Below are 13,125 nucleotides of genomic sequence, written 5' to 3'. Positions count from 1 at the left end.
GCTGTAAAAATTAAGTTAAGGGAGGCTTTAGGGCTAATTTGGTTACTCCCAAGTTGGCTTTGGGCCAAAGCTGTGCTAATAAAGCATTGATGTTGACATGGGTACCTAGCATTCACCCATCTGCGGCTATGCATATGGACTTGGTGCTGAGGCTTAAGTGGGAATTGGTGGTGGAGTTTCAGAACCAGCTCTGCCCCCCTCAGGCCTGAAGAGTCATGGACTTGTGCATTCGGAAGTTTTTATATAAAAATTGGGAAAGAAGACTTGATCCAGTGCGGCACCCATGGGGTTATGTCATAAGGATTTGCTGCCTCCTAAGAGAGAGAGAAGTAACCATGTGGGAGTCCAGGCCCCTGCACTGCTGTACTTTAGAGGATCTGGCCTATTGTTTGGCCAAACTCACAGAGTAAAATCCTTACAAAGGCCCTTGGGACTGTAATGCCTCTGGGAGATGGATTGATGGAGGTACAGGCAGCCCAACTGGCAGGGGATTTTTGAGCTAGAAAGAACAAATGTTCTGCCAGGTCTAGGTCCCTGAGCATCTCAGATGAATTGGACAGTGAGGCACCATGGAGGGTAAGAAATCCCAAAGTCAAGGGCAGAAAGGAAATCAGTGGGACATTAGTATCAAACAGTGGCCAAACAGAAAAGGTGAAGAATGCAAGATCAATAGGCTAGAGAAAGAAGGGAAGAGATGGTTCTCTCTGTTCTCCACCTATAACGTGGTCGTGGGTTTTGTAGCCATAGGACAATAAGTATGAAGAAAAGGCCAAGAAGACCACAGAGCCGTGAATCCTGATATTGCCAGGCACTGAAATAATAATAGTCTAGTCCCATAACAAAAATAATAGTCTAGTCCCATAACAAAAATTATTTTATAGAAGACTATTGATGTTAATCAATAGTCTTCTATAAAATTATTAACATCAATAGTCTTCTATAAAATAATTTTTGTTATGGGACTAGACTCTTTCTTGGGTCCCCAATGATTGGTTGGGTCCTCCTTCAGTCTGATTAGAGCCTCTTTTATCAAGACCTCTAGTCTACTTTCAGTGAAAGCTCCACTGACCAGAGAATCCTGCTGCTCTCAAATAGCAAAGCCAGTGGCTTGAGACCAGGTTCCCATTGCTTCTTTGGATGCTGCACATGGCCTTCAACTCCCAGGTCATTCCCACTGACCCAGAGAGCTCAGTGGAGGCACACTCCCCTTCTCCACCCACCCTCTGCTATGTCTCAGCACACTTTATGGTCAAGGTCTCTAGAGCTTAGGAGAGTGGTATCTATGTTGTGGAAGGTCTTGAAGTTTCCCCAGGGCACACCAGTTACGAACAAAAATTGGGACCCTAATACCAGTAACCATAGCATTTCCTGGTTCTGCCCTGATACACACTTGAAGGCCCCTGAAATTTTCTTGCTTAGTACTCTATTGTGCCAGGCTCGGTGGTGCATGCCTGTAATCCCAAGTGGCTTTGGAGGTTGAGGCAGGAGGATTGTAAGTTTGAGGCCAGCCATAGCAACTTAGGGATGCTCTGTCTCAAAATAAAAAGTAGAAAGGGTAGGGGATGTGGTTCAGTTGTTAAGTGGTTAAGCACCCATGGGTTTAATTCCTGGTACAAAAAAAAAAATTCCATTGACACAACACACATGCACACATCACAGGGCTCTGTTGCTGTTATCTATGTCCCCTTCCTTTTCTTCTGAGCACATCACATGTTGAAACTATGTCATGTGTACACACTAGCATGTGCACCCTCTGAGAAGGGGATTTGCTCTGTTTTATTCCCTGCCTTGTGTCCAGGACCTAAAAGTGTCAGTCACATAGGAGGTGGTTAATACATTTTTGTTAAATGAAAGACAAGCAAAACAAAATAGAAACAAGAGATTAGGCCACTTACCAGGCCCAAACCCAGTTGGGTAGTCAGAAGGGAGAGGTCATATATACAGAGGGATCAGTGGGGCTTTTGGCCCTCCTGAGCTCCTGTATTCATATTAGAGCCACGAGGGAGGGTTAAGCAGAGTAGTTCTGGTAGTAAATAGATGTTTGATGGAAGCTACTTTGTAGCATGAATGAAACAAGGTAGGCTCCCAAAGAACTGGACATACACATTCACACACTTTCTGGATCACACATACACATGTACACACACACTAGCACACACTCACACACACCTAACACACACAGCTGAGACACAGAGGGCCCTGCAGTCTTTGAGAAAACATGGGAGTCCCACATTTTAGCAGTGGGAACACCCCACTATCCTAATGGTTGATGGAACTGACCAGTTGAGAGACTGAATGGACTGGTTAGCAGGATCAAAATCAGGAAGCCACTTGAGGGGAAAGAAACAGTCCTCTTTTTCCAGGCAGCCATTCTGAGCCCTGGGGAGATTTTCTGATTCTCAGTTCCGTTGCTAGACTATGCCTTATGTTCTTTACATGTTAACGTCAGTCCTGGGATATGATCATTTAATCTGAGAGTTACTTACAAGACAAATAATAAGTAGATGAACACAATATGTTCTCACCTTATTATGAAGGCCCTGTCAACATTCACTATAAAAACAAATCAATTCTCTCCAATCTAGTCATTTGTGTTCGTGTAAAAAATTTTTTATGGAGAAGGTTCCAGAGCTTCCATGACTCCCAATATCTTGACAAGCTTTAAAAGACTAAAGAGATCCTCTTTCCATTGATAGTGATGCCCGGGTCCTGTGGGAGCAATCTTCTACCTGGAAGTCATTTATTTATTCAGAGTATAGCGTGAGGGTTTTACTTGGAAATTGGTTTGGGTAATTCACTGAAGGAGAGGATCCAAAATATGAAATATTCTCCTTTTCCCCTGGGGCAAGATTTGCTTGAAACTTTTATAAAAAAATATTGAAGACAGTATACCTAGATGCACAGTTATGTGTATGCACCAAAGAGTGTTCAGCTTGTAGGAGGAGATGGATCATAAATACCTTAAATATTTAGAGATGGCAACATTTGAGGGTTGATTGAATTGGCCCAAAATTTTAGGTTATACATTTTGCTAATAATGTTAATAGCAGTACCACACAACATTTTATATTAGAAAAGTATTTTATAACTCTTGAAGCAATTAGAAATGGTCTTGTTTGCTCACTACGATATACAGCTTTGAGAAAGAACCATGGTCTCTAGGATTCTTTGCTATACTGGGACACTCAGCAGGTGCTTCTTGAATACACAACACAAATTCCTGTGAGATATTGAACAGTCGGGTTTGAGCTGGATTTGGGGAATTCTTTTTTTTTTTTTTTTTTTTGGTACTGGTTATTGAACCCAGGCCCTCAAGCATGCTCGGCAATTGTCCTATCACTGAGTGACATTCTCAGTCCCTTCTAAAAAATTTTATGAGACAGGGTCTCTCTAAATTGCCCAGGTTGGCCTTGAACTTGCAATCCTGCCTTAACCTCCCCAGTTGCTGGGATGACCTGTGAGAATCCCCAGGGGGCTCTCAGGGTTTCCTGGTGATTGGGTAATCTCTGGCACACAACCATTGTAGAATGGCTCTGAGATGGTCTCCTGTCTCCTGATGTCCACATCCTGCCAAATCCCCTACCTTTGAGCATGGGTAAGACGTGTGAGTTGCTTTAACCAATAGAACATGAAAAGGTGATGGGATGTCATTTTCATGACTTTGAAATTGTAACTTCTGTCCTGCTAGCTGGCTTACTTTTTCCTCCCTCCCTCCCTCCCTCCCTCCCTCCTCTCTACTAGCTTCAATAAAGCAAGTTGCTGTGGCCAGGAGAAACTAAGGCAGCCGGCACCTGCAGGAACTGCCAACAACCATGTGGACTTGGGAAGGAATCCTCCCCCAGTCAAGCTTTTGGATGAGCCCCCAGCCCTAGCTAACACCTTGAAGCAGAACACCCTGCTGAAACATAAGAAACAGATTAACAAATGTGTTGTAAGCCACTGTGTGTAGGGTAATTTGTCTCAAAACAATAGATAACTACACACTCATTCAAAGTCCCTGTCCTAAAGTTTGGCTTTCTTTTTTTAAAGCACCCAGCAGGGAGGGTACTTACTGGCTGGGCTGAGTTCTACCTGGGCTTTCTCTTCTCCTTGACTTGGTGATCGCTAAGGCAGTTTCACCTCTTCTTTTCCTTTTGGGAGGGAAAAGCAAGGAAGACCCCCTTTTGTAATCTAGCATTTTAGCCTCTGTCCTCCTGGATCTCTGTCCAGCTCAGACCTGGATGAATTTAGAAAGTCACACTCCTCTGTGAAGGCCCCTGACGCTTGGCTGCAACAAGCAGGGAGCGGACAGGCTCTGAGGGGAAGCGGGCTCGCTTTACAGGCAGAAGCAGCGAGTCTGGGAGAAGACTGATGATTAAAAGTGCTCTTCCTAAACAGCCGGTGCTTAATGCACTCCTGCTGATGGAGGGGCCTTTGTGTGCCGCTGGTCTTTGAGCTAAATGGTCTTAATCAAGCAGTGCTGAGCCTGGAGTTCCTGGATCATTTGTTGTCTCCCACTTATGTAACCTGTCACTGAAACAAATGGGAAAAAAACAACATGTTTTCTCAGACCAGCTGAGCAGCAGGAAGGGAACGGCTCCCGCCGGCTGCTCGGGGGAGCAGCGGCCCGCTATGGCATTAGGTGACTTGCCAGTAGCTTTGCCCTAGTTCCACCACCGCGGAGTGTTGGGCTGGAGTTCATGAGGCGTTCTGGACTCTGTTGGAGCTGACTGGAGTGTTCTGAAGTGACTTGAGGCCTGGCTTTCTCACAGGACACTGGGTTTCTTTTTGAAAATAATTGGTTCAGGATAATTGGTCATGCCCCATTCAGGACAGGACCAAGTCAGAGCTGTGGAGAGAGGGCCACTGGTCCTAATTCTAGATGGGATCAGAATCAGAGACTGAGGTAGAGACCAGAATCTCTCTTGTGCTGGGAGAACTGTGGCTTCACTTGGGGCTCACGTGGCTCAGCTCTGGGTGGCCCATTTTTCCTGTGCAGTGCTTGACTTGGTCATAGTCACAGTCCCCGAGGTACCCTGCGCATGCCTGTTAGATCGAACTAGAGTCTATACAAGTTCTTTTTCTAGGACAGGATTCAGGGAGAGCCGTGCTGTTGTGTGTGTCTAGCACGGAGCTGAGCCTTCTGAGAGGAAAGAGAAAGAGCCCGTGTGGATGGCCACATAGGTGGCTCCCAAGTGTTGGTGAGCAGTCGGGTGACATTTGGTATCCTTCCTAGGTGGTGTGGGTATAGAGAAAGGAAGGCTTTGGAGTTGCAGCCTTGACTTTGAACGCTGGCTCTGCAGTGGATTATTAGGGGGTCACCTACCCTCTGGTCCTCTGTTTCATCTGTTTTAAAAGAGATGGGGACAATGGCCATGCCTCATGAAGCTCACTCTGTCAGTCACCTCTCCAAGCCCTTGACACACTTCAATTTATGTGACCCTCCTATCAAACCATGCAATGTAAATAAGGATAATAAACACACCAATTTTAGCTGTAAGGAAGCAAAGTGCAGAATGGAGAAGGGAGATACTTCACGTGAGTGGTATGGCTGGGATTTAGAGCAGGGCTGTGGCCTTAAACCTGTGCTGCATTGCTTCCTCATAGTGGTGTCCACCCTCAGGGCTCAGCAAGAATCACAGGAGAGGGATGCTAAATGTGCTTAGGAACAGCCGGTAGATCTGTGTACAAATGGAACTTGGTGGCTAACAAATGGTGGCACATACACCAGGAAGTTCTGTTGCTGGTGGGTGCTCTGCCTACAACCCAGTCTTCAGTTCTGCCCTGGCACTGTCAGCAGGTCCCTGGGGAAGTGCTTTCTTTCCCTTGGCTACCGAGCAGACTCTGGTCCTTGGAGTTGGCCACCTCTTGGGGATGGATGGTGACTGGCTGTCTCATAGGCAGGGCCTCTTCCACTGGGAGAAACTTGTTCATGTGAGGAAAGGGATCACCAAGTCCCCTAAACCTTGGGGACACTAGCTCCTGGGGGTAGGGGCAGTGAGATGCACCCAAATGAAAAGTGACATTTTAATGGGAGGATGCCAAACTTGATGCAGTGACTGGGAGCCTAAGCCTTGCTAAGGTTAGTGCCTCCGGTGTCACCATTCCTATGCTTGCTATAAAGAGGTGATGAGCTAAAATTAGCAAAATAGAAGAACACACAGCACATGGGTAGACAGCAGCTGGCTGAGCAGGGGAGTGGCTGGTGTCCTAGTAGTTTCCAAGGGTTGTATCTAGGGTCCTATCCCTCCCTCTCCTTAAAGAGTCGTTCCCCTCGGTTGAAGGGGTGCTAACAGAAGTGCTTCCAGGTGCACTGGCGAAGGCTGGGGTGCATGGAGGAATGCCAATTAGGGGCAATTATCAGCTTTCTTATAGGAGTGGGTATGCTGTCTTCCTGGTGTACTGTCTTACATGTTAGTGAAAATGCTGATGTTCTGTTTAAGCAAAAACTAATATAAGAAGCAGAGTTTTTCAGAACGAAGAGATCCTTCTAGAACACCTTTCCAACAAAGGGATTTCTCTCAGGTTACTTTATCACAACTTTGCCCTTCTAGATATTATTATTGGCGTAGAAAACTTTTAATTTCTGCATGATTTGAAAGAAACTTGCTCTTTAGCCTTTTACAAAAGTTGTATAACACTGCAAATTACTTAACTTCTCTGGACCTCAGTTTCCTCATCTGTTAAAGGGGGCTAATGTTATGGCACCAACAAATAAGATAATGAGCAAACTTCCTGCCCCGGGCAAACTCAGGGAACAGCAGTTACTATCCCTGTGTGACAAAACAATGATGCAACACCAGGCCTTTGCTCTTTGTTAGAAACTTAAAAGATGCTGTGTGGCTCTGAGCCCACTTTACCACCTTCCCCAGGCCCAGGCTGCTCCTCTGCCATGAGTTTGGGTTGCAGTTCTGGGCTGCTAAACTTTGTTGCTAACCAAGCCTTCCTGAAGGGTTATCTGAGATGTGAATTCTGGCCTCCCACTCCCAGGCATTCCACAGGGCTGCAGGGGCCCAGGAATCTGCATTTATTTATTTACTTTGCAGTACACTGCATTTTGACATATAGTATACAAATGGAGTAAGGGAGTTGTTGGAGCTCCCTTACTTATTCCTCTGGCTGTACAGGTTCAGAGTTACTCCAGTAGTGTAATGATACATGTATGTAGGGTAATGATGTCTGTCTCTTTCTACCATCCTTCCCATCCCAGCAACTCCACCCCACCCTCACTTCCCTCTACACAAACCAAAGAAATCTGCATGTTTAATAAGCAGCACTTGCAGATGCCCCCCTCAGCCTGGGGAACCAGGTGCTGATGATGTGAGGACAGTGGAGAAACCCTTGGCCTGTATCTAGGTCCCTGATGGGCTGGATAGCTCGCTGCCGCATCGGGAAGGCCTGGACTATGCCCATAATTGGGCAATTCTAGGACACTGTTGATGACAGGAGCTTAACTTGAGTGGCTCTCTGGCCCCCCCACCCTGACTTGTCCCACTCACATCTTGGGACTTCCTGCCTCCCAAATTGGTATACGGTGAAGAGCAAAAACTAAAAGAAGGCATCTTGGCTTCCCCTCGACCCCCAGCCTGGCATGGGGTGATTGCGATGCCAATAAGAGATGAGATGATGGGACCTTTTAGAACTGGATTTGAACACATTAGGAGCAGGTGAACCAAAGGGAAGGGGCCTTCCTACAGGGGTGGGTCGCTGAAGTAAACTTGGCCAGGGAGGCAGGGGTCTGTGTGCAGAAGGCTCTGAGGGAAACAAAGCCCACTGAGAGGGAAGATGGGCTCTGGGGAAGGGGTGGCCCACGAAGCCTGCCTTGCAATAATGCCGTCATCCCTAGAAGGGCGTGCTTGGAACATAATGGCTCCAACTACAAATTCTATTAACTCTAATAGTTGTTCTGTGGTGAATGGATAATGCATTTAGCAGAAATAGACCCAATCAATTTATATGAAACACATAAAACTTTCTCATTGGAATTGGCATCTGTTCTTGAATCACAGGAGCATGTGTGGAAATGGACAGTCTGTCACCCTGACTCCTGGGCACATTAGCTGGGCCACAGGTTAATTGGAGAGATGGACCAAATAAAGCTACAGCTCCCTTATGCCAAATCCCGTCGGCCCTTAGAATCGTGGGGCTGGGAATGGGAAGGGACTTGGAGTCTGTCTACCTCAAACCTTGACTTTGTGAAAACAGCAATATCTGCCCTTGTCTGTGTTCACATCAGTCCTTCTCACCCCAGGTGCTACTAATCTGCTACTGGAAGGTTCACTGACCTGTCCAGGAGGTCATGTGAGGTGGAGTGGCCCCAGGAATGGAGCTTGCTAGTGCAAACCAGCCGGGACCCCCTGCAGAGCTTTGGGCCCCTGATCCACTGCTCTTTACAGGATTCTACATATTTTTTCATTGCTTTTCTCCCCACTTTGGCAAGAGATACACACTACACTCTGAAAATGGTGAAGCAAACTGTTACCGGATGATTTAAAGGCAAGGATGTGGTTTTGAAGACAGGACTCCACAGTTGGAACTGTGGGATTGGGTCTCATGTTCACTGAGCTGAAGCCCTTTAGATCTTCCAATGTAGCATCTGAGCTCCAAGGAGAGGGCAGAGGCGTGTTGGCCCCTGGGGACTGCTTGTCCTCACCTGGGCTTTTCAGGCTGGGAGGTGGCAGGGCATACTTATACCCCCCGCACCTCTAACATCGTCTCTTACCACGAGAGAGGGAGACAGAGGTAGAGACAGAGACGGAGACAGGGAGAGAGGGAGAAGTGGTGGTGGGGGCGGGAGAATGAGAGGGAGGGAGGGCGAGAGCCGGCTCTGCAGCCGTGATTGCATTATCCCAACCATTTGGTTAGCGTAATTGCATGTGCAAAGCTGACAAATGTAATTTCCCTGGACTTAATACTTGCCCCATTTTCTCCTTCAGCTTCTTCATCTGATTAGCTAAAGTGACTCAGAGGCTTCCGAGAACCCCTTGTGAAGCACCTGGACAGCCTTTACCCTGACGAGACGCTCCAGCGGCTCAATCTGCCCCCGCTGGCTGGAGGTGAGGGAGTCAGGCTGAATGGCTTGGGGGGGGGGGACATGAGGCGTCTTTAGGGAAATTTGGGAGCTTTGTGAGTAACTGTTTCCCAAAAGGCCTGATTTGGCCTTTGTGTTTCTAGGGGTGGCTCTAACACCTGCCTGGAGGAGAGCAGAAATGCCACCAGCCACCCCTGTTCCAGCTCAGCAGAAACTGACAGCACTGAACTTTGGAAAGAAAATCTTATTATCTTGTCTCCTCGATTCTTTGTCACAGCGTTGGGAGCTGATTCGTTTACTGATCATGCAGGGGCTCTTATCGGGGACTCTCCTACCTCTTCCCATTTTGGTGTTTATCTCTGACTGGAGACGTTTGCACCTGGCCGTGGTTTGGCTGGGTGAGAGGGTGTGCACTTTGGGTTCACACCCTGGCCCCGCTCCCTGCCAGCCAAGGGGCTCTTCATTCCTTTTCGGCCATTTTCTTTTTCCCTTTGATGGTAACAGCAGTAACCATCTCAGGGCCAATGTGGGGACAAGTGGATGCGCAAAGCCACAGTGTAGCCCAGGATCAGGGCCACTCAGGGATTGTTCCTTTTCTTCCCCCACACCAGGCCCTGTCCTTCTGTCCTTCTCTAGGGGTCCCTGCCAGGTAGAAGCTCTGAGCTAGGTTACAACTGGCACTGAAGGCCCATCCTGCAGGTTCACGGGCTGCTCTCCTCCCCCAGGCCAGAAGCTCCAGAAGGGCGACTGGTCAGCCTTATCCCTGTTGTAGACACACACAGTGCTGGGCACAGGGGAGGTGCTAGGGACATATTTTTTTCTGGGTGATTATTACTGAAGAGGTGTGGCCTGGCCTCGGCCTTCAAGAATCCTCCGGGACCCCTCCTTGGCGCTCTTTGTTGGAGGCACATGACTCTAGTTCAATCAATCATCTATGAACACTTTCCTCTTCTAGACTGGGAGCTCTTTGAGTTCCACACCTGGGTCACCTTCTGCTCAGCATCTCTGAGCTCAGATCTAGCCACAGAGCAAGTGAGCCAGGACTGCAGGTGGGTCTGGAGAAAGCCAGGGGAGGGTAGGGGTAAGGTGGCTAGTTCCTCCTGACCACGAGGCTGAGTCCAGGGGTGAAGTGGACCTTCCCTGGGAAATTGCCCCCCCAAACAGAGACACCCACACCTCCACAGATTTGCAAGAATCTTTAGCAAGATGAAACGAGGGGTTTTAAGTCATGATGGAAGAGATGTCTCCTGCTGCTGAGCACCCAAGCTGCTTTTCCATGGGGCAGTGGGCTCCTGGGAAAGTAGTGGCTCCTTCTTAGGTGTCCCAGAGCCTTCCCAAGGAGCCCCGGGTGGCTGATGAGGCTGCCCAAGGATGTCTTTGGCTCAATGTCCTCTTCCATCCAGAAGTGAAGAGATCACTGGTCAGTAGCTACTGCCTATATCTTGAGGTGGGCTGAGGACTTGGGGTGGAGGTACTTGGTAGGCAAAGCTTGCATTTCAGTGGAAGTCACTCCCACCCCTCAGGCTCTACCCACTTCTAATTGTATTTGGAAATGGTGGGGAGTCTTCACCACTTTTGAGCCATCCGTGATTTCATTAGCCTGAGTGGCCATTGGGCAGGCCCTTATTGATTAGCCTTTTAGGGACAGTGGGAGTTATGTGGCAATAAACCCAGACTCAGGCAGGGTGGACGGCTGTGTCTTAAGTGCCAGCTGCAGGGCTGATGGCTGCTGACATCTGAGAACCCAGCTCGAGCCTCCGGCCGCCCACCAGTCAATCAATAGATGTTTCTGGAGCCCTGCTATGTAATCAGTGCCCGTAGTTAGGCCAGAGCAGGGGGTTTGCCGCCATGTTTTCTTTACACACTGGAAAGGAAAACCTGGTCTCTTTCCTAAGTTTATAAAGTTACAAATTTGTAAAAATTTCCTGAATTTATCACAAGGGGGTAGTAGTTGGCCAAAGGCGAACATGTAAATGGATGTGAATTATTGGGATTGAGTGGCAGGAAGGGACACTGGGTGGGAAGGTTGTAGGTTGCTTCCCTCAGGTTAGATATTTCCATGAACTGTGAGGGCATTTGGAGAAATAGAGAAGGCTGGGCATCCTGCAGGCTGGGTTATCCTCTGTGTGGAAGAATGGAAAAGTTTTTCAGGTTCTAGTGGAAGGTGAAGGAGGCAGAAAAGGTCAGAAATAATAGGAAAAGCAACAAACTCTTTCCCGTGGGGTTGGCAGTTGAACTGGATCAGGCAGGAGATGGGGATGGGTGAGGGTCAGTCTTAAGGTAGAGGGGGACAGAAAGGAAAGGAGTTCTCCAAGGATAAAACAAAACTGACATTAATCAATAAGGGAGAATCAGTAAATTTAGTGGCAAAGCTGTAGTCTCTACCTTTTTTTAATCTTTTGTACTGTATAAGAACTTGACATCATAAGTAGAAATCAGAGATTTATCATGTCTGTTGTCATTGTGATAAACACTTACGTTTCTTAGGAAAAAGAGGAAGAGAGTGCAGGTGGTCCGTGTGCCGGGCAGAGGCTTCCGTAGGTCACTGGTGTCTGAAAAGCCTCACGTGCTCAGACCCTGAGGCCACCCTGGAGGAACCCTGTCACTTTCTGGGATGAGGTCTCTGTGGCCTCAGCTTCTCTGGGGTTAGGCTCCCAGCCTCTGATCTCATAACCGCCAGGACCATCCACTGGGTTTGGAGATAGGAAGAGTGACTGAGAAGTGGCACCTATGGATTTTGGCCAGAGGCTGAAGAGGCCTGTGCAACAAGAGCCCCCGTGACAAGTCCTCTAGCCTGGGGGGCACGGATCAGAAGAGCTCTGTCAGGGATCCAGCTCTGGGGAGGCATCTGGGGCTTTGCTATGGTAGGGTGGCCCACTCTTCTGTAAGAGCCTTGGCCTAGAGATCAACCCTCTTCCTGAAGAGAGGAAATCGGGTGGTCAGGTTTGCTTTCTTCAATAGATGGAGGTAGTTTCAAGGAATTGAGTTGAGGGAAGAGTACCTGCTTGGTTCTCCCATCTGTGTGGGGCCTGAGGTTCCCCAGATGTGGAGGAAACTTGTTCCTTCACACAACCTCTGGTGGCTTCCATTGCTCAGGCAATAAGAGAATCACACAGTTTTCTCTTGGGGCCTCCTAACCAAAATGCAGGTGATGTTCCTCTTAAAGGTTGGCCGTATTACTCTTTGACCATAACTCCCCACCCCAATCATAGCACGTACCTTTCTTGTGCATTTTGAACAAGAGTTTACATTGCTCAGATTTGTGAGCTGAACCCTTACCTGTCGGGTCAAAGGTGGGAGGCTGTTCAGATGTATTTTTCAAGGTTTTCTGGTCCTTATTTGGGTTTCTTTCAAACAGATTTCTCGATTTGGGTTCTGCGTTCTGTAGTATCTTGTCCTCCCCACTGACTGCAATGAGAAGACCCCATGGAATGAGTTAGATGAGGCTCAATTTCAGGGAGAGAGGTGAGTTCACACTGGGGAAGGGAGAGAGATGATTGGGCTTGGTTTAAGGAGGGTAGTGCAGCCACGGGTCCTTGGGGTTGGGCAGACAGAGGGCTGGGGCCGGGTGAACTCACTGGTGAGGTAGCAGTCCAGGCTGATGGAGATATTGTCAAAAGCCACGGTGGCTCGGGATCCTTGTCCCCACCATGCAACCATCTGTAGCCAGAACCTGTAGTGTCAAGAGGAATGTGTGTGAGAAGCAACCTGGGTCCGGGGGCGGGGGGCATGCCCTAGAATTGTGTCCAGCATTTGTGTGCTGGTCGCCAAGCTCAGAATTTCAGTTGAGCAACTTCTCCAACACTGAGCATAACTCTTTCAGAAGGATTGCCGATAGCTGGCGCTTCACCTTAAAACCAATTTGGAGTCTAGGGACTGGGCCCAGGACTCCCTGATAACCAGAAGAGACCTCTTTTGCTTTCTGGGGTTGCAGGGGTTAGGCAAGTGTGGGTTTGATATTCAGCTGGTGCTTACCCATGGGACTAAAGTCATTATTAAAAGATCAAAATACTCTGTGTCAACCTTTAAAGAACACGAGTGCCCCTTGCTCGTCGCTTCAGGCAAGGAAGCTCCTTCCCTGGGGCCCCTGGGTTTTCCCACTGACCAGCAAACAA

At 48.2% G+C, this 13,125-nt stretch overlaps 1 protein-coding gene and 1 long non-coding RNA gene across 3 annotated transcripts in view; one reads left to right on the top strand and one right to left on the bottom strand.

Annotated features, from left to right (window-relative positions):
* Alk (ALK receptor tyrosine kinase) overlaps positions 1-13,125 on the bottom strand; it is a 651,421-nt gene that overhangs the window by 61,481 nt on the left and 576,815 nt on the right. For both annotated transcript variants that reach the window (XR_013429124.1, XM_040271529.2), the window contains exons 10-11: positions 12,589-12,683; positions 12,290-12,418 (exon numbers count right to left, since the gene is read on the bottom strand). Coding sequence is in view for 1 of the 2 variants with exons in the window: in XM_040271529.2 (XP_040127463.2) it covers positions 12,290-12,418; positions 12,589-12,683 (224 nt within the window). In the remaining variant the exon portion in view is untranslated. The remainder of the gene's footprint in view (positions 1-12,289; positions 12,419-12,588; positions 12,684-13,125) is intronic.
* Positions 8,930-13,125, top strand: part of LOC144369412 (uncharacterized) — a 56,398-nt gene continuing 52,202 nt past the window's right edge. The window contains exons 1-2 of the long non-coding RNA XR_013429130.1: positions 8,930-9,035; positions 12,369-12,475. This is a non-coding gene — a long non-coding RNA (uncharacterized LOC144369412). The remainder of the gene's footprint in view (positions 9,036-12,368; positions 12,476-13,125) is intronic.

Source organism: Ictidomys tridecemlineatus, chromosome 12 (assembly GCF_052094955.1).
Source record: "Ictidomys tridecemlineatus isolate mIctTri1 chromosome 12, mIctTri1.hap1, whole genome shotgun sequence".
NCBI lineage: Eukaryota > Metazoa > Chordata > Mammalia > Rodentia > Sciuridae > Ictidomys > Ictidomys tridecemlineatus.
Note: the sequence above shows the minus strand (reverse complement) of the source record. Positions and strands in the feature narration are given on the sequence as shown.